At 44.1% G+C, this 26221-nt stretch overlaps 1 protein-coding gene across 6 annotated transcripts; it reads right to left on the bottom strand.

Annotated features, from left to right (window-relative positions):
* Positions 1 to 13: 13 nt before the first annotated feature.
* Positions 14 to 25567, bottom strand: frem1a (Fras1 related extracellular matrix 1a). Of its 6 annotated transcripts, none has more exons than XM_019349284.2 (38): positions 25470 to 25567; positions 21822 to 21903; positions 21468 to 21774; positions 19507 to 19601; positions 19010 to 19320; positions 18350 to 18546; positions 17939 to 18262; positions 17742 to 17850; positions 17323 to 17454; positions 15325 to 15669; positions 15092 to 15234; positions 14468 to 14664; positions 14289 to 14379; positions 14037 to 14204; positions 13740 to 13948; positions 12999 to 13092; positions 12670 to 12922; positions 10701 to 10904; positions 10432 to 10617; positions 10157 to 10353; positions 9869 to 10073; positions 9298 to 9442; positions 9061 to 9202; positions 8480 to 8675; positions 7628 to 7892; positions 6858 to 7275; positions 6337 to 6538; positions 6117 to 6261; positions 5924 to 6053; positions 5631 to 5703; positions 3383 to 3532; positions 3098 to 3306; positions 2927 to 2974; positions 2667 to 2843; positions 1420 to 1551; positions 1106 to 1221; positions 947 to 1032; positions 14 to 331 (listed from the first exon to the last, which is right to left on the bottom strand). In XM_019349284.2, exons 3-38 carry the CDS (start codon positions 21705 to 21707, stop codon positions 129 to 131), a joined length of 6537 nt encoding a protein of 2178 aa, XP_019204829.1. In that variant the 5' UTR covers positions 21708 to 21774; positions 21822 to 21903; positions 25470 to 25567; the 3' UTR covers positions 14 to 128. The 6 variants fall into 6 exon arrangements, with proteins under 6 accessions (XP_019204829.1, XP_005465343.1, XP_025755489.1 ...); XM_005465286.4 differs by having other exon boundaries at positions 21468 to 21749; XM_025899704.1 differs by having other exon boundaries at positions 5924 to 6041; positions 21468 to 21749.
* Between the last annotated feature and the right edge of the window lie 654 nt (positions 25568 to 26221).

Genomic DNA, 26221 nt, shown 5'->3' with positions numbered 1-26221 from the left:
GACTGGACTGTGCTGGACTGGACTGGACTGGACGGTGCTGGACTGTACTGGACTGTGCTGGACTGGACTGGACTGGACTGTACTGGACTGTGCTGGACTGTACTGGACTGGACTGGATGGTGCTCAATTCAGATTTTAAGCGAGCAGACAAAGCGATGACCTCTGCTCGTCTTACAGTCCCTGATTTGCCACTTTGCCCTCCTCCAAACCAGAACACACTTTTTGCTTTCCTTCTTTTTTGTCTGAGGAAGCATTTTTGTCCAGTTGGTGTAGCCGACCGGCTCGCCTCCGGCCCACTCCCAGCGCCCTCCGCCCTCCCTGTCGTTCAGACCTGGCACAACAGAGAAAATTAGCTCGTTCCATTCTGCATAAAAAATACACCGACATAAACGTCTGGGGCTTTGGCCCTGGACTAGGTGGCAGGTGCACCGCTCCCTGCAAACACAACATACAGATGTGCAGCGTCGGGTTTAGCTCAGTGGGTGAGCAGCTGCATACGGTGGATCGCTCATCCCACTGAACTAAACCAGCTCCCCGTCTCTGGACTACTTAAGCAGGAGTACCTGGATCCATGTAAGGACGGGGAGCAAAGTCAAACCCAGAACCTTCTTCCTCATTAAAATGAATCAATACTAGAAATGCTGTTGTTATTGAATTCACTTTACTAACTTACTGATATATTATGATTATATTATTTAAAACACATTAGTTACACAGAATTCTTTGTACTGGATACAAAAACGTTTCTTTTAATTGAAGGTTTATTAAACTTAAAGAATGTTCCAGTTGTAGTTACGTTTACATATTAAACTAGACTGAAAGTACATTTTTACACAGTGAGTGATTTTTTATTTCTAATGCATTACAAGCGAATGAGGAGCTGACACTAATGACACAGTGACATTATTCTGAGTGTTACTCAGACATGTAAAAACACCACACCTACCGATCCAGAAAGGCTTTCTTCCACCAAAGTCCCACAGCCAGTCCATGTCAGCTTTAGACGCAACACTTGCCAGTGTTGCTTTAAACCTGACATTAGGAAGACAAAGAAGTTATCTTCTCTGAAGCACCTGATGCCTCCACACAGCATGTTGAACTGTACCTTTCCCTGCAGGCCCTGTTTGCTTCACTCCACGTCAGCTTGCGTTCAGTACTGAGGATGTAGCAATAACCACCATGAAAGGTGGAGCCCTGAGGACACATCTGAGCACTCACCATCTGTTTCAACAGGAAAGATGATGTGATGATAATTTTAGATCTGCAGCTTTTCAGTTAATTTGCAAGTAGAACACAATAATTTAGGAAACAAAGTTAAAGCCTCATTAGGCAGATTATTAGCGAGGCCAGACACTTTCTTTGTCCCACTAAAGCGTTCTTTTAGTTCATGTATGTGTTGGTGTTGTGAAGTTGTAATACCTGATCAGTTGGTGCCCAGGGTTTCCAGGAGACACCGTTGCAGTGAAAGAGCTCATTGGTAGCTTGGTTAAAATGAAGCAGGCCTCTAAGTTCTGGCACACAGGGTTTGGGGACGGGGTTACCAGCTGTAGTCTGTGACCCACAAACATTCACACAGAAATGATTATAGTGCTGCTCCACAGTAATATGCAACATACTTCACAGCATGTGGAGCAAGAGAAAGTCCAGTATGCACACTAGCAACAGAGCTACTACTGCGCTGCTAGCACATCATGCTAACCCAAAGGTGCACACACCTGAAAGACAAGAACTTGGATGCTGGTTTGAAAGTAGTCAAGCCAATGAGCCAATGTAAATGCTACTGTGACTCAGTACTGCAGCTTGCCTATTGTGAAACATGGACTATATTTTATAGAGCATATATGTCAGGGGCTCTGTGAGCCAGCACTTTGAGTTTAGTTTCTATTTTTGATTTTTAGTTTGGGGTTAGTTGAGTTTTAACCCCGTTTGTTTCCTTGTTTGTGAGTCTTTTCCTGTCCTCTGTTTAACGTTTAGTTATGCTCGTGCTTGTGTCGCCCTTATCTGTTCTCATGTGTCTCTGCTTGTGTCTCGCCAGTCTGTCAACTGTTTCATGTTTGTCAAGCTTGTGTTGTCATCTCTCCAGTTTTCCTCTTTTATTTTGAAAGTCTAGTGTTTCCATGTTCAGTGTGTTTAGTTTTGCTTCCCGTGTGGCGTCAGGTTTATTAGTGTCAGCTGTGTTTCCACTCCCCTCGTTACCCGTCTGTGTGTTTAAGTCTGCCTCCCTCTGTTCAGTGTCGGCTCGTCTGTCCATCTCGCTTCATGTCACGTCCGATCTCAGGATGTTTCAAGCTACCGTTCATGTTCAGATTACCACACCAAAGTTTTGTGTGTGTTTCATGTTCTCGGTTTGCTTATGCTCCTGTTTGCTTTGCCTTGTTTTGTGTTTGTGTATTCAGCCTAATAAACAGCTCGTTTTGTGTTCCATCCTTGTGTCTGCTTTTAGGTCGGCTTCGCACAAACACCGGCCGCCCGGCTGTAACAATATCTGAGTGAGAGCAGCTAATCTCAAGCTCAAGTGCTTGGTGGAGATGGAAGTGTGAATTTGCATCAGGATCAGCAGATTCTTGCCTTTTCTTTTAAACAGATATAGAAGCAAAACAAAACTCCCCGTCCCTAAAAGCCAAGCTGATGGAGTTCGAGGGGGAAGAAAACCCACTGGTACTCACATGTTCCGTAGCCACGCCAGCTTTTTGAGGTGTTAAGATGTTTCTGTGAGGATGGGACTTGGACCCCTCTGACTGACGCTGGTGTGCCCCCCTGCTAACCACCTGGATGTTTGCCTTTCTGCCCTTCCTGGATGGTGAGGTGTCATCTTCTACTTGCATTTGGATGATGCCATGATACTGAAATTGAAGAAGCAATAGAAATTAAAACTTCAACTTTCAGAAGCCTGGTTTGATTGGTAGGAGCGGGGAGTGCTACCTACTGTGTAAACTGTGTCTGTTCCATTGTGAAAAACTGATGATGGTGCAATCTGAAAGGAAAAACACAGAGCAGCAGTTCATGGAGCATCCCTACCCACGTGCCACTGCAAAAAGATTAAACTGCAGCGGTTTAATATGTAATACACTCAAACAGCAGAACAGTAAGTACTTACTGACTTTGCATTGCCTCTGACTCTGAGTTTCTTTTGGGGGAGTCCTGCTCCTGGCCTGGAGATGCTGTCTCCACGCGTCCAGATGATGGAGTCTGTCCCAAGAGGAAGTTTCTCTAGGTGTATGGATCCATGCTGGGGGTACGTGTTGGACTGGATCTCCTGTCCTCCAAGAACAGGAGCCTCCTGATTCTGCTCTAGCCTGCACTGCCCTGTGGTTTTAGTGCGGTGGTAAGATAAGTCTATCCTCAAACACCATCATTTATGGCAAAATACTTCTTTTTTTACCTCCTGCTGAGTCTCTGATGGTGAGCGTAGCTTTGTTGATGCTGCCAATGACCGTGCTTACAGGAGAGACTAGCACCACCTCAAATGTCTCCTCAGCCTCCTCAAGGTGATCGTGAATAATCTCCATTTGCCACCTTCGCTTTGACACTCCTACAAACACAGTGTTTATATATATATGTGTGTGTGTGTGTGTGTGTGTGCACAGGTCAGCAGTCCATCACAGTGTTTACACAGAGACATTTAATCATTCATTCACAGTAAAGGTAGACAGTAAAAAAATGGCCAAGTGTAAAAACCTGCACATCCTAAACTTCCTAAACTTCCTGCACTTCCTGCACTTCCTGCACCGTTTTGGGCAAAGAAACAGTGACACGGACATTTTATTTATGTTTTATTGCACAAAAGGATGAACGCACGACGTTAACGTGCATCCAGAAAAGACCAAACATCTGCATTATGCTGCTAACACAATCCACAAACTGCGTCACTGTTTTCTTCCTCCAGCACACGAACTGAAATCAGCTGATTGTAGCACAAGTGGAACTAATAAGGGGAACAAACAGGCAGACAGAGGAACAATGAACCACTGGGAACCGCTTCTCTACAAGGCTTTCGATTCCCATCTCTAAAGAGGACCATTAACACGTCGCACTAAACTAAACTGTTGCTGCAACAATAAGAAATTCAGTCACAACACAATTAGAAGAACATCATGGTCAGGTTCTGTGGGGATCTGAGGTTCGTTCTTTTCTGTGGACGATTACAGTGACTCATCTTCCAGTTCTGCATTTTCAGTTTTCCTAGTTTCTCTGAGTTTTCAGTATTTATATTTCTAGTTCTTGTTTTTCATGTTTGTTTAACCCAGTGGTTCCCAAGCTTTTTTGCCAGGCCCCCCTTTTTTACAAGAAAAATGTTGCCCCCCCCCCATACAAACACATCCTCCAAACACACACACCCATATTTTGCTCCATTGCGGTTTATTTCACACCTCAAACATTTAGTAAACAATTAAGCAAATACAAGTAAACGGCAATAAATTACAGGTGGTAATAAAATAAACTACTAACTCTTTTACGCTACGTCCACACCTACACGGGTATTTTTGAAAACGCAGCTGTTTCTATGCGTTTGGGCCTTTCGTCCACACGTAAACGGCGTTGCGATTCACCGAAAACGGAGATTATTTAAAACTCCTTTTTTTGCGTTTACATGTGGACGAGGATTACAGAGTTCGTCACGCAATGACAAAGGTATGTGCCTCTTTTCACGTCACGCTGTGCGCCACGTTATTGTTTACATGAATTGCAGAATGGCGGATAGAGACAAAATACTGTTACTCTGACTATCTGCAGGTTTTACACGCTTACATATACACACGCAGTTACTGTCCCTCCATTTAGAAAGGCAGAGGCGTCACGGTGTAATTATTTTACGTGTAGTTGTTTTTTTCCTGTGTAATAATATTCAACATTGCTATCAATACATTTTTCAAAAAATGCCTCTCTGTGCAAAATGGGTTTAAACACATAAACAGCTGTGGGATACTGTTTGTCCGTGATTTGAACCGGGGGAACAAATTACGGCAGGATCAGCCTGATATTATTTGTATCCCGCTGTAACTTTACTGCATAAAGAGCTAACATGTCCAAAATGTCAGGAGTAGTTAGTTATTACAAGAAGTGTTTGTGAACTAAAAATCAAGAATGTGGGATACTGTTTGTCCGTGATTTGGAGAGCCCAGCGCTGCTCCCGACGCAGGGAAACGAGACCTGCCTCGGCACTTGTGCAGGTGAAGCCAAAGGGAAGATATGCTTCACCATATTTTCTAGTCTTTGGCTTGAAGGAAGTTGGTTTGGAAACATATTTGGCGATGCTTCATCTCCTGCTTTGCGTTTGTGTGGGAGCCCCGTCAAAAACCTGTCCACAGTGTCCAAGCGCTCTTTTTTTTCTTTTCATACCGCGCCCCCCCTGCAATGGCTCTGCGCCCCCCTAGGAGGCGGGCCCCACACTTTGGGAACCTCTGGTTTAACTGGTTCTTTTCACCTGACTGGATCTTTAGACTGTGGGTGAAAGACGGTATATCCAGAGGAAGCCCACACACGCCCAGAAAGAACCTGCTGCCTCCAGCACGTATCATAAAGACACTGACCCAGATCCTCACCAAACTTTAATGACTTTCTTTCATTGCCCAGACTCAAACACAGACTCAAACCGGGGCTGAATCTTGTCTCTACTATCAAACACATACCTGGATCAAACTGGACGAGTGCAGAAGGGTTTGTGAGGAAATCCTTTCCAGCAGTTGCAGTGACCTCATTTACCTAAATAAAGAAACGAGTTGCAGAACCACGTGTTCATAAACCTGCATACAGGCTAAATGTCCTGTAGCTGAGCTATCACAAATCTCTTTTCAGTTCAGTTCACCTCATATTTATTTCACAACAACAGTCACCTCACAGCGAAACGCTCTTAGTTAACCTTTGTTAGAGTTTAAAAAAATCATAACAGCTCCTCAGTTTCAGTAACAAATGACGTGCAAACCTTGACAGCAATATATGAGGATACGGCCAAATTCCCCCGACGAATGATGTCCAGTGAGATCGTTCCCTGCTCCTCGCATGCTGAAGACTCGGTCTGTAGCAGCTCCACCCGGGACCACCTGAACTCGAGTCTGTAAAGAACAAAGTTAATACAGGACAAACTCTATACTGTTTATTTAAAGTATTATTCTTACACGTGACGAGGCCCTGTGTTTCCCAGCAGATCGGACACTCTGAACTCCAGGCTGTCTGAGAGAGACTCCGTGTCCAGACTGATGATATATACAATAGATCTCTTGTTTAGCTCCATCTGCAAGAAGCGCTGCGGCACAAAACCACCTGCACAAAGTAAAAAGCATAAGGCTCCGGGTTTTCTGCTTCAAAGTTAAGCTAAGGTGTAAAAGCCGTCCTTACCTGTGGTAATGTTTTCTAGGAAACCAAAGTGTGGAGGGCGAACTATACAGAATGTGAGCTCTTCTTCTCTGCTGTTGATGTCTCGAGCCTTCAGTTCTTGGGATGACAGAAAGATGCCGTATCGGCCGTCAGCTAAACGCTCTGCTTTCCAGAGAGGAAGCAGTTTCACAACCTTAGGAGGCGACTTATCCAAAGGCCTGATCTGAAATTACACACAGCTTGATGTTGTACTTGATAGAAAAGGCAGATAAAACAGCTTTAGTACATTTCTACTTTGAATAATGACCACAAACGTGGTTTAGCACGTTGGACTGTTTGGATATAAAAGCTAACCCATTCAGTGTTTGTCTTAAGTAGTGCACATGTTTCTAGTTTATGACCAAAAGAGGTCACAGAGTTGTTGGCCTTTGACCTCTAGCTCTGCTGCTGAGTCCAAATGAAATTTAAAGTTTGTGTTTCCAGCAGAATTACGGCACAACCACAGTATCTGTCACAGTCAGAACCCTCCCCTTATAACCTACCTGAATTGTGAAGAAAACAGGCTCTCTGTGTAACAGCCCGTCCAGCAGGAACCCTCGATTAGTGCTGTCAGAGCCAGTGAAGGAGAATCGGTCTATCTGTGACGGCCCCCCATCGTGTTTATATGCCACCTCCAGCTCCTCTATGTCTCTCTGGGTGAAATTAGAACCTGTGCTCAGTGTTTCACCAGCTAAAACTAGTCTGCCGTACTGTGGCGGCTGTGAAAGGACAAATGTCAGCGTGCTGGGTGGAGTGTCAGGGTCTGACAGAGACAGGTAGTCTGGACCCAGGATAAAGGAGGCTCCCTGGGGCAGCGTGAGGACTTTGTTGGAGGACAGAGATGGTAAGATACGATCCACCGTTTCCACCCCGATCTCAAAGCTGCCATTTAGGCTGGTTTTACCATTGCTCACAATAAACCTGTCAAAAGAAATGCAAAGGACTGGGTGTTAGCTGTAATGTGATCAATGTGATGACTACACAGGTTTACTTTTGCACTGATTGAAATGTGTGCATAGGTCCACATTTAAAGGCCTTTATTCTTATTGGCTAGGAGGCTAACTTTTACCAGACAGCTAACTTCAGGCAGCCATCTGCTGTTACTGGTTGGGGGTGATCTATGTGCTGCTTTGTTCTACACCAGTTTGGGTTATTGGTCTAACAACCAATAATTGAGTGAATCCCACTGAAACAAAGCTGCAGGTCTAATTTAAATACTAAGCATCGTTAAAAAGCACGTTCTCCTTAATCTTAGACAGATTTTCAGACTCACTGGAAGGTTTCTTTGGGAGTGCTGGCTCGGCTATCATGGACATAAGCCACGAGGTTGGCTGCTATGTCCATCTGGCTGAAGGTAGAAATGATGAGGCCGGGATGTTTCATGTACTCTATGTGTCCGTGAGCAGGCGGACTGGTGATGGTGTACAGAAGCTCCTCTGGCTTGTCTGTGCCATCTGTGGCTAGCAGCACATCGGTGGTGAGAACAATACGATCTCCACGGCTGACGTTCGCTGGTTTCACAAAGACAACAATGTTTCCTAAAAGGACAAAAGTACACGGTGTGACTACGCCTTCACTGCAGCTGTTTGTGGGTCTTTCTCTCTGCAGAGTTGCATTTATTACATGAATTACTAAGATATTGTTTTGTTGGACTGAGATTAGGTGGCTGTATGCTATGGGTATATTAGGTATAGGTGCCGGTTACCAAGACTACATCAAGTGCCGTCAGCAGGTCTGCTAGATGATATGAATGCAGCATTACGTACAATCCCTGTTGGGACCATCACTGAAACCAACCAGCTGCTCTACACCGTCGCAGCAGAGATCACGGTGATGCTTGGCTACAAGATGAACAGCCACAAGGAGCAGCGTCCTCCATGGAGAGGGACACTATAGGCCATCAGCTAAGGTGAAGGTAGCATGGAGGGACGTTAGCCAACTACCGGAGCTGCTACAAGGTGTGATGAAGAAAGGGGTGCAAGAAGTACAGCAAGCTGCCAGCATCCGAGACATGAAAACTAACAAAGATTCACAGCCTTCTGTTTCTGCTTACTGACACTGAGCAGGATAAATGTTCTTCATTGATCAGGAACCTACAGGAATAAGTTAAATGAAGCTCCGATACCTTGGTCTAGGTCTTTGATGGAGATCTGGAAGTGCTGTGAGGGTGATTCATTCTTTCCATCCAGCAAATGGAAGACAAAGAAATCCTGGCTGTTAGCAGCACGACGGCCTGTGTTCACATAACGTAGAAGGTTCATGTCGACCATTTCTTGGGTGCAGTTGTTCCCAGCAGCCAGTGTGACCCAGCCCTGATGTTCCTGAGACAGGATTAGACATAGTTAGAAACACAGCAGCTCCCCACAAATTCCTTAGCAAGGGAGTAATGGCTGATCAGCCTTTTAAGTCTTAAGCAATGAAAAGTCAGAGAGAGACACAGATATAAAGAAACAACATGGACCTAAATAAAGGAGCTATGAAAAGAATCAAACATAAACATCACCTATTACCATCATCTGTGTCTCAGAGACCAGAGCAGCTCTGACAAAGTGGAGCTTTGATGGTACTGCACATCAGAGGCTCTCGATGATGTTTAACTTGCTTCAGACTTATTATGTTAAACTGTAACATTTAACATCTTCTTCCACCAAACAAACATAAACTGATAGATATTTTATACATATAATAAAATGACACTGCACTAACTTTAAGCTGAAGCAGTCCTTGGGTTGGGACGCTTTCAAAAATGTACATGAGCTCTGAGGAAGGCGTGTCACGGTCCTGTGCCAACAGTGACGCGCTGGATATCAGTCTGGCTTCACCTGGCTCCACGTCTAGGCCGGTGTTCCTGAAGGACACAAGATCGATACAACAATCACTTCTGTTTGTCACAGTCCATCCTGCACTGACTTTAAACAGGGAGTCTGAAAATGTTGGTCTAACCTGATAAGATGGGGCTTCTCATCATTGACTCGCAGCACTTTAACCATCACCTGTTTCAGGACTTGGTGCCGTCCATCAGTCAGCTGCATGGTGAAACTATCCTCCGCACTCTCAGAGTCATCGTGCACGTACATCACATCCATATCTGTTGGATGATGAGCACATTGCTCTGACTCAGTGAAAGATGTTCATTTTATTTATTTATTCTTTAAATTATTCATTTTTAATTAAATGTGCACCTTAGTGGGGTTTTGTATTCAGTAACATGAGAGTTTATTTAATTTAAGAAATATTAATATTAATATTTTACCCTCCACTCTGCACTCATTGCTAGATCAAGGCAAATTAATAAAACTATTATTATTGTTGTTGTTATTGTTTATTTGAATGCACAACAGAACAACAACATATTGATTACCCACATTGGTAACCTTGGATAAGTGCGGATGTGCAGCTGGTTAGATATCAGATATTGTTTGGATCATCTTGAATTTGCAACTATTTTATAAGTAATATTAAATATTTGTAAACTATTTCAGTCATAATTGAAGCATCAACATGTGACAAACACCATTTATAAGATCTGCCATAGTAAAGGCAACAACAGGAAGCTGGTGCTGGGTCTCTCGTTTCTTGCTGTCTCCCCTGCTGTGGGTGATGATGCTGCCGTGTCGAGGGGGTGTGGCCACACTAAAGAGCAACACGTTCTTGGGGATGTCCAGATCCGTCGCATGTAAGACAGACGAGTCCAGCTGCTTCATTTTTCCCTCTTGTACCTTCACACACAGGGACGTAATGACGATGAACAGTCATGAGTATTATTATCAATGAAAGTTAGATGTGCATCATAAAAACTTACTGTGATGTTGTGAGCCACAAACTCTGGGGCTTCATCATTTGTGGGGTTTATAATGATGTAGAAAGAGACATGGGCGGAGCTGTGTTTGCCGTCTGTGACACAGAGCATCAGGTGGTCAGCTGTTGGCTCCACCCTCTGATGTCTGGACTGCACATAGTTGACATGACCCTCCATGATGTCCTTGTATGAAAAAGAAGCTGAGAGAAAGAGGTTGGAGCAACAAACATCAAACAGTCCTTGTTGAGTGCTACGGTCATATACAGTGAGATGCTCACCTATGCTCACTCCGGTGTTGCTTTTCTCAAAACCAGGAGTGGGGAGGACATTTTCAATGTAGCCAAACTGAGGCGGGGAGGTCAGACTGATGACCAGCTCGTCCAGCACTGTGTCCATGTCAGAGGCTTTCAGGTGAGCCGCAGTAATCGGGGCCGTCCCACCTTCATTCACTTTAAAGATGTCTGCTACAAACAAGCAAACAGGGCATAGATACTGTACTTAAAGTACATTTTCCTTTTTCCCGAGTAATTCAAGTTGAGATGCTCACGTGTTTCTAGCGTAGGTGGTTGGCTGTCAACAGGAAACACGGTGATCTGGAGGTCGTACACGGGTAGAGTCTGCCTCAGATGAGCAGTGCTGCTGACCCTGACGGGACTCCCTCCACTGCAGCATAAAGCCAGCGTCTCCGTCTCTCCGTCAGAAATGACAAAGGTGATGGTGTCATGGCGAGGACTGAGTCCAATCTCTACTTCTAAAACCACAAACGTCAAAAAGAGCCTTTAGAGAGAGAACAGCTGCTTCACCATCACACTTCAGCTATATTCATATTATAGACAAACTTGACAGCTCAGTCTGCATCCCGATGAATGGCAAGCTTCCTGTTTATTGTAATAGCCCGTAGACTGTTGGGAGACCTGGGTATTCGACCCCGAGTTTTGAGTTTACATTATTATTGAACTTTGATTTTGTTATTATTTATCTTTTCTAGTCTTTAGGTTTCTTTGTTACAGATTTGCTTTCTGCTGTGTCCCCTTGTCAACTCTGTGTCTCTGTTATGTTTCCTGTTTTACTTTCTGTGTCTCAGGTTATTGTATCAGGTTTTGCTTCCCCTGTCTCGTTAGCCCTGATTTGCCCCAGCTGTGTATTTAAGCCCCGTGTTTTCCTCTGTCTGTGTTGGGATCTGCTGTCATTCCACGCTGTGTGTTCTGCCTGCTTAGTTTGTTTGTATTCTCAGTTTAGCCAGTTCTCTGTTTTGCCATCGAGCAATAAATCTAAGTTTAAGTTTACTTTCTGCCTCCGAGTGTCTGCACGTTGGGTCCTCCTTACCACCACTCCTGCCTGCACACAGCCTCACATGAAAATATACCATCATCTACATAATATCCTTCTGAGAAAGGAAAAAGTCTCTTTCAGTTGACCTTTTTTGTGATTTCTGCCTCTTTGGAGCTAATAGAGGCCACTTAAACACACGAGACATCACTGTTTTAGCAGCATAGCTCAAATAAGTCTAAAGGTATAGATGGAAAACAAATGTCCATTACAGAGGACATACACTAATAGTCTGGGTCTCAGGAGGATATCGTCAAAAGATTTTGAAAATCTGAAGAAATTTGTGATCTAAAGACGAGGCCCAAAATCAACGCTGACCAATGCTGAAGCCAAACATATGACAAAGACGACCTTTGGACTGTCCTCTACATGAGAACAACGTTCCTCCTACAAGAGTTCAGCACCGGGTCTGCTGACAGTATCGACCGCTGCTACAAGGAAAGATTCATTTTTTTCATTAAATTAATTAAATTCATCATTTGAAATGATTTTCAATAAATATGTGTTTATGTGATTTGAAAATCATTTCAATATTTTATTTATGTCTCATACAGTGTCCCAGCTTTTTCAGGATTGGGACTTTCCATGATTATGACAACGTTTGAGAGGCTGCTGACACGAGACGACGTGTGTGCTACTGAAATAGAGGCTGATGGCTGACAGACAGGAATACGTACAATTAACTAATAATAACTGTGCGCTTCTTCACTGAAGAACAACCACAGCAATCTCACTACCACGTGGTAAACAGGAAATAGCCTGGTTCTTTCCAAAGTTAAAAACCCACCAACGTCTCTGAAGTTCACCTGTTTTATTTTGACATTTATTTTATTAGAAATTCTTTCACATTTCCTGTCATTGCAGTTTTATTCATTCAGTTATGTGCTGTAGTTAGTCGTTGGCATTGGAAACAAATTATGGTTTCTAAAAGGAGCAAAATGAGATGAGGTCATATCCAATCAGAGAAAATGTTGATGTTACCAAGTGTTCAAAGAAAACTGGTCTTACAAAATGTTTCTAAGACCATCGGTCAAATAAAATTGCTAATTATGCTTCTGATGTTCACAGACATAACCATCCATCCAACAGCATCAGCCATCGCACTAATGACTTGCATATATCCACAATAAGTATATTATTCTTTTTTTGTTTGCACCTGTTCACCTGTATACCTGTGCACTGTGTACCTGAGTGTTTATATGTGATGATCCCTGCAGTGATGTCTGCCTGGATGAAGCGGTCCACCGCTGCACCTTTTCTCAGTACCACACCGTGATGCGGCTGCTGCACAATTAGGAAGGACAGGCTGCTGTTGTCGCTGTCTCTATCAGTGGCATAGATGTACTCTGTGGTGATGACTACTTCCTGCCCCTCTGCACAGCTGAGACCTGGTTTCAAACCTGCACCGACTACTGGGACCTCATCATTGATGGGCTTCACCTGGAAATGGACAAAGAGGGTGAAGCAAGTGCAAATTCTCTGTTTTCTGTTTGATGTTGGGCGTTTCTTTAATTACCATCACTTGCAAGACAAAAATAACTGAACTGGTCCCGTCTGTTGCAGTGAATTCAATGTTGTCCTGTGTAGTTTCTGAGCTGTCATGACTGTACCTACATGACAGATAAACACAAAAAGATATGAAATGTAATGTCTCTTCTTAACAATGGTTATTTAAAGTAATCACCTACAGAGGCAGAGAGACTGAAGAGGACGGTGACTGAGGAAGAAAACAATAAAAACAGAAGCGAGTGAGAGTGAAGACAATTTAAGATCCTAAAAATGAACTAATGAGTCAACAGCAAGTAAAAATACAATTATTATAAAATAAGCCTGGTTTGTATTGACTGTGTTTGTTGAGGAAATGATGGAACATGCAGACTTGGATGCACCAGCACCTTAAAATGACACCTTGTGATCACAGAGGCACCTGTTGTCACTATCCAGCAGCAGCTACACTGGGTTACTTTAGATGCTCCTATGGTAGCAGGATAAAGATGGGAATCTCCAGATACTGGGATGCTTCATTGAGACAAGCACATGACTGCATTATCCTGAGAAAGGAATAAACTGTTTCTGCAACACCTGTCAGTGCAAATGTGGACAGAGGTGATCAGTTGTATAAGGAGATTATGTGTCCCAGATCAAGACAGGACTGTAGGAAGACTTGATCCAGATCATTCCTATACATGCAAGAGACATGCAAAGTATTTTAAATACTTAAATACGGCACAAAGAACTAAGATCCAGGACGTCTGACCTAACTTTGTGGCTTTTCAGATCTTGCAGAGTGAAGCTTTGTCCTGGTTTCATCAGGAGGCCACTGAGATGCAGAGCCCCATGCTGTGGCTCCCTCTGCAGCTCCACCCGCAGAGCTTCTTCTGAAGAGTCCTGATCCGACAGCAGCACGTGTTCAGGGCCAAGCCTGCACTCCCCTCCCTCATCTACGGTCAGAGGCTTGGTAACAACCTGAAGGAGAATTTAATCACATTTCTTTGATGCGTTCACATTGCTGCATGTGGTCAATGAGATCAGAATGTGATCATTTTCTGTCCACCTGTGGCGGCTGGTTGTCCACTGGCTCCACAGTGATGTTAAAGCAGATCCCAGTGACTGTTTTACCTAGATGGTTGGTTACAGAGAGAACAAACTGGATTTGCTGGGGGTACTGGCCGATGTCCATGATTGGAGGCATGTAGGCTACTTTCATGAAGTTTACTGCATGCTGCAAACAGGAAGGAACCAGAGATTTTGAGCCAGACCACATATGTGCTTACAATATCTTCCTGACTAAGAAATAAAGATTTACCTGAGTGAAGACCTTCAGCATTGGTGCGTTGGCGTCTTTGGTAAATTTGGGTATGCTGTCGACCAGAAACAGCCTCCCTGCGTCCGGATTGCTGCTCAGTAAGACGACAATACAAAGACAACAGAACCTTCAGACAGAACATTTCCCCACAGCAGGTTTGTGAAGCTGAGGCGACTCACCGGTGGGGACGAGAGTAAAAAGGTGGAGTAGTCACAGTAAACGTCAGCTCTCTGTCAGCTGACTGCGGGTCTGCAAAGTGAAGCTGCTGCCGTGTGATGTGGACTACGTCTGTTTCTTTCAGCACAAGACACCGACTGGAACCTGGAACCTCTTTAGGTGGTTTGTCTGGAACCGGCTCGACGTGCACCATCACCACCTCCAAACAAACAAGCAAATAAACAAAGAATCTGATATATATGGTTATGTATGCGCCCTATGTGCTGTCAGTGCACGTTCAGGTTGTGTGTGGCACTCTGGGCTGTGTTCCTGGACATCATGTGAAATCAAAGACAAAGGGAAGAGTTTCAGCTTCATTTTTTCATGAACTTTACAAGGAAACGAGATTTCACTGAGTTCACCTGTTTAGCCAAGAGCCATTTGAAAACGTATCCATAGGTGTGAAGGTCTCTGCTGCTAGGTTTAGAGGTTCGGTTAAGAATGAGGAGGATTTAGTATTTGGGGAATATAGATGAGATAAATGTGACTGAGCTATGTCAGGGTATCATGGTGCACCGCTCAATAGTACATCCTCATCTGATCCAAACTACATTACAGTATCTTTAAGGTGAGATAGTGCTACACACCTGAGCCTCTGATAGGTTGGGTGGGTCATGGAAATCAGACAGTACCACCTCAAACCAATCATCAGACACCTCATGTCCAAGATGACGATAGTAAACCGTTGACTGAGACAGGTCCTTCTGCAGAAAGTGGCTGACAGGGTAACCTGGATCAAAACCAGTACGTACGATATGATGTTAGAACACAAAGAGACGCTCGGTATGATACAAGTATAAAAAATGATCCGTTTTCCGACCTGTTTTCCCTGGTCCAGGAATTTTCATAACCTCCCCTGATTGAGGGGGGCGGGTAATGTTAAAGAGGATGTAGTCATCACTGGAGTCCATGTCAGAGGCCTGAAGGATGGAGCCTCTCAGCAGAGCGGTGTGGCCCTCAGGGACCTCCAGCAGCATGTTGGTGATAAGAAAAGGAGGCGTGTCATCCTTGGGGAGGATCTTGATGGGGAACTTGTGTCGGGTCTGATGATGACCGTCAGTGATGCGAAAGATTATGAAGTCTTTGGTGGAGTCACTGTCGTCATGGTGATAGCAGACCACTCCCCCTTTTATGTCATTGACAGTAAACATGAAGCCCTTTCCACCTGGAATCATATCAAACTATTACATTCAAACAGATACAGATATACAGGCAGCATCCGAACCAGTCAGTGCAAATATGACCAAATGGTGATGTGTGAAACTGTGCACTGGACTTGTGACTGGTACTGGACTGAGATCCCACCATGGGGGTCAAAACACCCCAGTGGTATCGCTGTTGTTAAAGGTGAACAGGGGCTAGAGTGATACACTGATAACACCGTTCCCACAGACTAACAGAGATCCAAGAAATGCAACAATGTTTTCATAATTTCATTTTGTTCAACAAAATGGACAAAAAGATGAATTCAAACAGTTTTTGAACACCAACTTTGTCCGGCTTTAATGATGATGGAGCTCATAGGAAATGTAAATGTAAACAGGACTCTCATTTAGTTTCAGCTGAGACGAGACAATGAGACCTTTAGTTTATGAGCACTGAAAGGCTTTCTGTTATGGAAATAAGTCTGCTGATCATCTGCAGAGGAATGGCTTATTTGAAGAGTTTCAGTCAGGTTTCATTATGCGAGTTGGTTACGCTACACCATCAAACACAGCGGTTACTGTGAATCAGCAGCAGCAGCTAGAAGAGGTGGACAGGTTCATGTACCTGGGTTGCACTTTTAGCAGTGACGGGGACGTGGAGCATGACATTAAGTGCAGAATTGGGAAAGCATGGGCAGCCTTTCAACGACTACGACCTATATGGATGACCACCGCACTGCCTTTATCAACCAAGTTGCGGCTCCTGAAGACCATCGTTATACCGACGGCACTGTATGCAGTGGAGACTTGGAAATCAACTGCAAAGATCAACCGCCATCTTGACGTCTTCCAACAACGTTGTCTTCGACGGCTGCTCAAGATCACATATCGGGATCGCATTACCAATGAGGAAATATATCGCCGTGCGGGAGTAGAGCCGCTCCATGTCCAAGTCACCAAGCGTCGGTTCAGATTTGCTGGTCACATCCTTCGGCTACCGGACGCGAGGCCTGCCCGTGTCGCGATTCTGTGGAACCCGAAGAATGGAAAGAGACGGCGAGGAAGACCCAAAATAACATGGAGGAGGACTTTCCTTGAAGATTTACGTTCAGTCGAACTGTCATGGGATGAAGCAACAACTGCCGCGATAGACCGAGTTTGATGGCGTTCTCTTGTCGCTCGATGCGCCGATCGGCGCGGGAGGATCTAAGTCTAAGTAAAGTCAGGTTTCAGAGCTCATCACAGCACAGAAACAGCTTTAGTGAAGGTTACAAATGATCTTCTTATGGCCTCTGACAGTGGACTCATCTCTGTGCTTGTCCTGCTAGACCTCAGTGCAGCGTTCAATACTGTTGATCATAATATCCTATTAGAGCGATTAGAACATGCTGTAGGTATTACAGGTACTGCACTGCAGTTGTTTTTCACAAACTATCTTTGTCCCGTCTTCCTCACCTCACCCCCAACCCCCCGTCGCAGCAGATGGCCCCGCCCCTCCCTGAGCCTGGTTCTGCCCGAGGTTTCTTCCAGTTTTTCCTTCCCACTGGTACCAAAACGTTTGTTCATGGGGATCATCTGATTGAGTTTGTGTTTTTACCTTACAGTAGAAAGCTCCTTGATTGTGATTTGGCGCTATATAAATCAAATTCAGTTGAACAGAGTTGTGTTAGCACCTCTGACTGTTAGCCGTCCATGCTGCAGGCCGTCCACAGTTATGATACGAACGGCGTCCAGGTTGTCGTTGTCCACAATCTGAAGCTGTTCCCACGTTATTGGACGAGACTGACCCTCTAACAGGCTGAGACCTACAAACCAAAGTGTTAATGGTTAAAATTCATGTAACTGGTCATTCTGGAGGACACCAGTAACACCAAAGATGGAAAGTCTTTAGAACAAATGAGAAAATTACAAACGTCATTTTGTTTTCTTGAATGGGACATTTAGGGTCAAAATGCTAGCAGCAAACTGACAAACACACAGCTGAACACCAAAACAATAACCCGACAGTCTAAGGAGAACTATATTTTATGAAAGTGGATCATTTTTAGTTATCCAACCAGAATGCTGAGGTCATGTGACAGTGATGACGTACCCATGTTCCAGGACACCCTGGGAGCGTTTGTATCTGCAGTCCTCACAGACATGTGAACAGTTAGTGTCGGGCTCTTCTCAAAATAAAAGTCATGAACTTCAAACTCCACCTGTAATTAAAAAGACGTTTTACACACCAGTGACAAGACACAAAGACATAATGCTTTAAAAAAGAAGAGTAAAGCTGGATGTGCTAACCTCATAGTTCCTACGTTGGTTATGTGAGAAGTTAGCAGGTTGATATCCAACGAGCATGTCGTTGAGATCAAGCCACGTGAAGGAGGAGACTGGGCGAGTGTGGTCAGACAGATGGGTGATGAAGCCGTCCTGAGGAGGCGTCGTGATGTTAAACACTAAAAGCTGTTTGGGAGTTTCTTCGTCTTCAGCATCCAGTGTAGCAGTGGAGAGCGGAGTAAGGATGAACTGATCTACTTCCAGAATAAACATGGACATGTAGGCTGGTTTGGGGGGCTGGTTGGGCGTTGCACCAGTGATCTGCACTGGGATCCAGGCCTGTTCAGACTGAAAACACACCAGGAGAAGAACTTTGTACCAAATGTGTAATTCATGACAAATTAAACTGAGTGCATATAAAGTGTGCTGAATTACCTGATATATGCTGCCACTCCTGGTGTCCTTCAGATCCAGTCTGACTGCGATGTAATCTACCTGTGGAGATGGAGGGTCTGTGTGCTGGTACCTCAGCCCCATCACCAGGAAGTCCTCACAGGAAACTGTGGTAAACCTCACCAGCTTCAGACCCTTCAGGCAGTCTTCAGATTTACACATTGCTCTGGCTTTGTTGTCTACATGATGACACGACACGTAACCATGAGCAAACGATCACGCTTTGTATTCTGCTTATATGGAGTGTGACACAAAGCTGCCACAGGTAAAATATAATAAAATATCGTCTTCCCTTCCTGAGTGCTCCAAACCGGTATATTTAAAACTGATTTGACATCACAGTGAAGATGACTTTGCATATACATAAGTCAGTGTGTTAGACATTCTGTGAGCTTCAACTGACCACCAACATGTAATCAGGTCATCCTGGAGTCCAGGTGAATGTTCAGTTGACATTTCAGTGTTGCAGATGTGAACATGAAGGCTGTGCGTCCATAAAACGCCTCATGCACTGCTAGCTGCTCTCAGTGAAGCATAAAAATCACTTTTCATTTCTTTTATGAACTAGCTGAAGAACTATGTACTTCTGTGTTATTTTATTTTGGTTTTAGGATCTAATATCCAACCAGTGTCATGGATTACCCAGCTGCTGACGCAAATGGATGAATGTCTCCGGCTCATCCCCTCTCCTGACGGCTTCCTCTGGTTCCCCTGTGACCAGCTGCCCGTGGGTTGGCAGATGGGTGTCATGGCTATTCAGATGGATGCTACATTCCAAGCTTGACCTCCTTTCATAGTGGAAGGAGACCACATTTCCATCCACAGCATTCGAGAGGCTGTAGAACTCAGGAACCTCCAGGGATTTTGGCCCCAACCTAATGATGGTGCACTCAGGCTCCATAATTTCTACATGGATGGAAAAGACCTCCATGTATGTCTCTGTCTCTGTGAACCTGATAACAAAGGGAAAAAGACATTGACCTTCACAGATAAATAGCAAACTGTGCTGTTTCTTTATGGAGCGCTGTGTCCCAGTGAAGAGTACTGTCAAAAGGAAATGATTCAAAAATGTGTTTCTTTGTGTGTAAAATATACAGTCTCTTTAAAAACCTGCATGAAGGACTTGATCAGCCATTTACCTGTACAGGCGAAGCTTGACAGTGTCTTCTTTCAACAACGGGCAGCCGTTGTGGACATACTTTACTTCATCGGCCAGATAATCACAATCAAACACCTGTGAGGTGAAAATCAGCATCACCAAGTATAACGAGTTAGTCTAACATGTAGGAGACAACTTTACAGAGTCAAAAACATCGTCACAGAACAAACATAATGTTTCATTATACAGCTCACGTTTTTCTTAATAAGTTTATTTGCAGAACTCAAAGAATTTGTGGTTCTTTTCAGAAATATTTCTTGGGTTTCAGCTCAGTGTCATGGCGACTACAGGCCACACGGCCAAAGTGCAGATTATTGCTCTGTCCCCAGTGTCCTGTCTAACTCTACTGCTACACTGTCCAACAAAGGCAAACGAGTATATATTTCTAATTAAACAGAAAATAAATAGAAACGTGGGTCTAAGACCTGACCTATTACTGGACATTTGCAAAGTAAGAAAACCTTTTGAAAATGGCCACACTGAGCGGTGTGAGTTAGACTCTTTGTCTGTTAACAACAGAGATCATATTCCTCTGATAGTCTGAACAACACCTGAATATCATAAGACTATCCTTTCATTTTTTTCTGTTCTATACTTTAGCAGAATTGTTGTCTGAAGGCCAGGAAGGATTTATTTTTCAAGAGGAACAATATGGCAATGCTATATTATTATTGTTTATTTATTTATTTTATTTTAAGTTATTACAAATTGGACAGACAATTAGAGAGAAAGAAAGGAGAAGGAGGGGCAGTAAGAGACAATCACCTGTTAAAGAAGAAAAAAGAAAACAAACAACAAGAGAACAACACAATACAGAGATGAGAGCAACAACCTAGATATGTGTAAGTAACAGTCAATACTAAACACTGAATGTGGCACTGGTGTGCACACTCAAGGTGTGCGCCTGAGTTCAAAAGGTTTCTCCATGTAATGATCTGCTAGAGGGTGTGGGAAGCCATAGCCCCGCCCCCCAGAGCATGAAGCAGATATGGAGGAGATCCAGACCCGGACATCCACAGAGTGTGGTGTCTTCCATTTGCTTCAACAGACACCAGCAGGCAGTTGCAGTAACAGCGTTTGGGATGGGGATCACGCTCCATTTGGAGTCAGTGTTCCCAGCCTCCATGTTCCCAACCTCCATGTTCCCAACCTCCATGTTCCCAACCTCCGTGTTCCCAACCTCCGTGTTCCCAACCTCCGTGTTCCCAGCCTCCATGTTCCCAGCCTCCATGTTCCCAGCCTCCATGTTCCCAGCCTCCATGTTCCCAGCCTCCATGTTCCCAACCTCCATGTTCCCAACCTCCTTTGGAATGCTGTAGCAACTCTGCCTGAGCTGGAAAATGAAGATGCCTCTGAACAAAGACCCTGACTGTGTGTTTGGGCCTGTCCCACCCCCACCACCCGATCCAGCTCAGCAGTGATCAGTTTGATCAGCTGACAGCTCACCTCCTCACTTTGAGTGTCCAAAACATGCAGATGCAGATCATCTGATGAAACAAACCAGATTCTGTCCTTCAAGCTCCCACCCCAGACCTGGATCCAGCCCAGCGCCTAGATAACTCTGCCCCAGACTGGGTAAACTGGTCCCATGGTTGTTTTGTCACTGGGTTTTTATAAGACTATGTTAAATTAGTTCATAATGAAGGATTAAATGATTATGAATTTATAATCATTATTACTGGGAATGCCCGAATAGTGAGTGAGAAACTGATATAAAGAGTTTTCATTCTGATGTAGCTGTATCATGTAGCTGCTCCGTCACTCATCATTTCATAATTACATTTTTATACAATTAAAAGACATAGAAAGGAATCAAATTCACTCTTGATGTGAAATGTTACAACTGGATGTTGAACGGTTAATAAAAAGTGTTTTGAAAGTGTAAAACATGACGTCCAATAACAGCACACAGCTTTGTTTGAACACACAGGGTTTTATTACCTGAGGCAGCAGTTTTCCTACTCGCTGAGTTATGGGCTCGTTCATCACCACCTCCAACTTGCACGAATCCTTCTGATGGGGAATGTGGAACTGCAAGTCCTCCACGTGAAGGTAGGCCGATTGGCCTCGTTTCACTTTTAAACCCTTGTTGACTTTTACAAGGGAACCATGTGATGCACAGTGCACAACCAAGAGCAGAGGAAGACACATCCAGGCCAGGAGCTGAACAGGTGAACCCATTGCTGTCAGTCACAAGCCAACGTCTTTGAGGAGCCTTCAGGCCTGCACCAAACAAGAGCACGATCACCTTCAGGAAAACACTTCAGTTCAACTCTTCAGCCAATGAAAGGATACCTGCTAGACTTTACTCTGGCTGCATGCTGATTCAGCTTCCTCTGGCTTTGAGCTTGAACCAGGCGGGAGGATGAGTCAGGAACTGCAAAGGAAGTGAAAAGATTTCAGTTCAAAGCATTTCATACATGAAGAGTGTCCGTGTTACCCCTGACCTCTGTGGCACGACACAGACTGTAGGTGGGATGGGAAATAAAGTGAACACGATATGATGCTGTGAAGATATTATGGATAGTTAGTCACCAAAAATATAGTTGCTTGCTTCCCACTGACTGCCAGAGAAATGCTGCTCATTAATCTGGATCCATCTGAGCCAGTTTGATTCCCAAACCAGGCGACATTTTCCTTTATGGCACAGTGTGTTATCAGTGCTGTTCCTGGGTCCCAGATGCCTCCAGAGCATTGAGCTCTTTCAGTGAGGTTTTCTTTCTGATGATCATCCACACCCCATGAGGCCAGATCTTGCCAGGAGCTCCAGACCAGGAGTGATTAATGGTTATTTTATATTTCTTCTGTTTCTGAATGGTTGCACCAACAGTTGTTACCTTTTCAACAAGATCTACAACCCTGACACCCTTTGGCCAGGCTTTGGTCCACGGTGGTGGAGAGGCTGAAGTGAAAAACAATCATTCTGTGTTGTGCTTTACACAGCTGCTGAGTTACAGGAGTATCTGTAATGCAGCCAATCACAGCCTGCAAATCATTTTAACTTTTATATGATGTGTTTTTGGATTTGTGGGTGATGTTCTTGCTCTCTCCATTAAAATTAAAGTTGCAAATGAGTGATTGTTCATTTCTTTATAAGTGCACAAACTTTGACATTTATCAGGGGATCAAATAATCATGAAATGAAATGATTGAAAACATGATGCTGACATAAACTTACACTATTGGGTCTAAATGAACATGTCAAACCAAACAAGCAGCTCCAAATGAAAAAAGCATCCACATACTTCTGGCTATATAGTGTAGCTGATGTTGTTGTATGTAATAGAAGCTTCATCTTGGACATGTTTCAGTATAAATGTTATCTCTATCATACCTTTGTAGCTCCATCAGTGGCACCAGAGACAAAGACCGTGGGGTCTACACGCAGAAGCTAGAGTAAACACACAGGAACCAACACTGGTGCTTTCTGAAACCAGCGACACAGAGCTGTTTGTGGTTTTGGTAATTATACGTGAGGGAACAGCAATGATCAGAGACAGCTCCAGACATGTTAGGGACACATACGCCTGCTCCTGCCACACTTATCTAAGACAGCTCCAGTGGAAAAGGCTTCATTAACCCATCTGCAAAATAACTTCCTATAAGCTAAGGGTGCTTTAAATTGTTACAGTGTTTTCACATCCTGCCCAGTTCAGCTTACGTAGCCTGTCTCGTTTGTGGAGCTGTTACTTCTTTTCCACAGTAATCAATAAAGCTTAGTCCTGTCTGACTGTAGATCAGGCTGAGGATGCAGATTAGAGCTGTTCAGTATCTGAAAGCTGATCTCAGCCCTCCACATTCTTTCAGCATGTTCCTCAGGTAGGACACCTGCCCCAGACCTCACACACTAAGCACCTTATAATCACCCTCTGTAGCAGGGAACATGCTGCAGCTTGTCCCACATGTGTGGAGCTGTGTGGAAAAACTGAATTTCCACTGGTCAGAGTTTTAGTGTGTCTCAAGAAAGCTTTTTTCTGATTGTTCATCCTTAACCTCTCGATGTAGTACTACGCATTTAAGTGAAAAAGCTCCCAAAGTGTGCCGGATAAAAATTGAACATTTGTTTTGCAAAAGCGTGTGAAGTTAACCAGGAACATAGGAAGTACAACCTGATAGCACAAAGCTGTACTTTATATTCTGTCCTGGTGTGTAAATATTCTCCATGTACAGTCAGGATAATCAGTCATTTTCCAGTGTTGCCATGAATGTCTATCAGATGTATAACAACACCTCAGAGCAATTATTAAATGTTAGATTTATGTTGAGTGTTAGTAAACAATGGTCCTTTATTTTGAAACTCCAGTAAAACCCAAGTGTCCTCCCTGAGCCTGCCGGAGGTTACTTCCTGTTAAAAGGGAGTTTTTCCTTCCCACTGTCGCCAAAGTGCTTGCTCATAGGGGGTCATATGATTGTTGGGTTTTTCTCTGTATGTATTAAGCACCTTGAGGTGACTGTTGTTGTGATTTGGTGCTGTATAAATAAAGTTGAATTGATCGTTATTAGAATCTGCCTAACAAACTTGATCCAGTACGCTCCTCTGTCATCTCTGTTTGGATGTCAGTCACAGATCATCTCTGTGTGGTTTTACTCACCACACTGATGTAATGAATTCCACACAGTAACTATTGATGTGCTCCACAGACTGACTGACATGCTTTGAGTTTCCAGTTTTCATTTTGCATGAACAAAATAATTATAATAAAACAAAATGCTTTGCAGAATATATACCAGCTGTTGTTCAGAACTTTTGTTTATTTTTAAAGATATATTTGTTGGCTGCAGTCGTGCGATCAGACGTCCTCACACACAGCTCAGTTCAACATTTTTAATGTTCAAAATGTTTACGACAGCCACTACAAAAGGTGTTTGCATGCCAAGCACACACCTGTAAATATGCAGCACACATCAGCACATACGGCCTGCAGACAGATACTGTGTGTCAGCTGGGGTACAGTAGGTACAGCAAAGTCAGCTGCTACTGGAGCATGAAGACAGCAGCTTGCTCTGTGTGGATGCACAGAGTCTCTATGAAGAAACTACAGAACCAGCCTGGACTCTGGACACTCACCTTATCCAGCACCTTTGGGACATCTGGTACTCTGAAACCAGAGCTTGTCACCCAGTATCAGTGTTGTGGATGGACAAACAACGCATGGCAGGTCAGATAACACTGTCCAGGACTAAACGGCACTACATGACTGCATGATGCTGATGTTTACTGTGTGGTGTCCTCTCACAGAGCTGGATGTCTCTGATGTGTATCCCAGTGAGGCTGCAGATGGGAGTCCTGGGAAAGGTCCCAATGTTATGCTGCCTGGAGCACTTTGGGTTGATCCTCTTCCTGTTTGGGCTCAGCCTCGTGTTACAGTCCTTACACAACATATCAGCAAGACATTTTCTGTCTGCTGTCCACTCCTAAACCACAGGCTGTATGGTGATCCCTGGTTCATGTGGGCTGATGGTGGAGGTCACAACAACAAGCTGACATGTGGTGCGTCTCCAATAAGGTCATAAAATATTCTTAAGGTCAAATATTCATAATCCTTCCCTTAAATAAGATGAAGCCCTCCCTCGTTTCTTTTCCAACCCAACACACAACGCTGAGGAAGTGTGATGCGTAACACTGAGAGCTGCTTCATTCATTCATCTCATCCTCTAATCTAAATAATGACAGCAGACAGCACTTTTTAAAGCCATGAGGGAAAAAAGGTAATGCTGTTGAAATCACAGGCTGCTAACATTTCACTGCCACTGAGTAGAGTACAGCAACATGTGCACATGTCCTGCTATATTCAAGCTTAACGTGGTCCTCAGATTTAAGATGAAACATCAGCACAATAACATGCAGAAGACAGACAATCAAACTAAAACACACAAGAACAAAAAGAAGATGAAGACGTGCAAGAAAACTAAACAAAGATCACCACTTCAACATGTTCTTACCTGAACAGCTGGCACTTCCTTCCTTCCTTCCTACCTTCTGCTCCCTTCTCCTTCCAACTGCCTCATTGAAAGAATCTGCCTCATTTCTGGGTAACAAACTCCGCCCCCGAGAGCGTGAGGCAAGTAGAGACGCCTTCCTCCTCTCACAGCCACTGTGGGGTCAGTAATCAGAGTGGAAACACTCTGACAGCCAGTGTGCAGCAGTTTGTAATTACTGAACAAAAGCACAGATTAAAGGCTTCACGGGGCACTAATGTAAAGAAGAGACGCTGCTGCTCACCTGCAGGGGGCAGCACCATGTTCCAGTTGTGTTTGGAATATTATACATCCAAAGCCAAACAACTCCAAGCAGCTGGTGTTTTGTTTCCAAGGATCAAATAGCTGATGGGTCCTCCTCTGCTCTCCGTGAAGTTTGAGCCCAGCTTTCGGTCCCCTTTCTGGAACAGGGGCTCTGCTAATCTAGAGGCACCGTCCCAAACTTGCACCTGATGCTGTAAAGGGATATGAAACAAACCACACAACAGGCAACAACCACCACTTAAGCCACTTTAAGCAGTGGAGGTGTAAACACCATGGACTGAATGTCGTACTTTCAGGTGTGCTCCCACCAGCTGGAGGCCTCTTCTGTTAGAATGCGGTCCTGCCTTCTCACCATCATCGGGTGAGAGTGATATTGGATATGTGATACTGTAAGGTTACTGAGCTCGCTGTGTTGTTGTGAGTTGGTGCTTTATAAATAAAACTTTCTTCTA

This window comes from Oreochromis niloticus, linkage group LG3 (genome assembly GCF_001858045.2).
Source record: "Oreochromis niloticus isolate F11D_XX linkage group LG3, O_niloticus_UMD_NMBU, whole genome shotgun sequence".
In the NCBI taxonomy this organism is placed as follows: domain Eukaryota; kingdom Metazoa; phylum Chordata; class Actinopteri; order Cichliformes; family Cichlidae; genus Oreochromis; species Oreochromis niloticus.
The sequence above is the reverse complement of the archived record's forward strand: the minus strand, read 5'-3'. Positions and strand labels throughout refer to the sequence as shown.

Excerpts from the sequence above, each read along its gene's own strand:
- frem1a (XM_019349284.2), bottom strand. The coding sequence starts at position 21,707 with ATGGGTTCACCTGTTCAGCTCCTGGCCTGGATGTGTCTTCCTCTGCTC. Across the intron at positions 10,074-10,156 it reads TTGTGGCTCACAACATCACA|GTACAAGAGGGAAAAATGAA; the intron begins GTAAGTTTTTAT and ends CTGTGTGTGAAG. Across the intron at positions 3,307-3,382 it reads CATCAGAGACTCAGCAGGAG|GGCAGTGCAGGCTAGAGCAG; the intron begins GTAAAAAAAGAA and ends CTAAAACCACAG.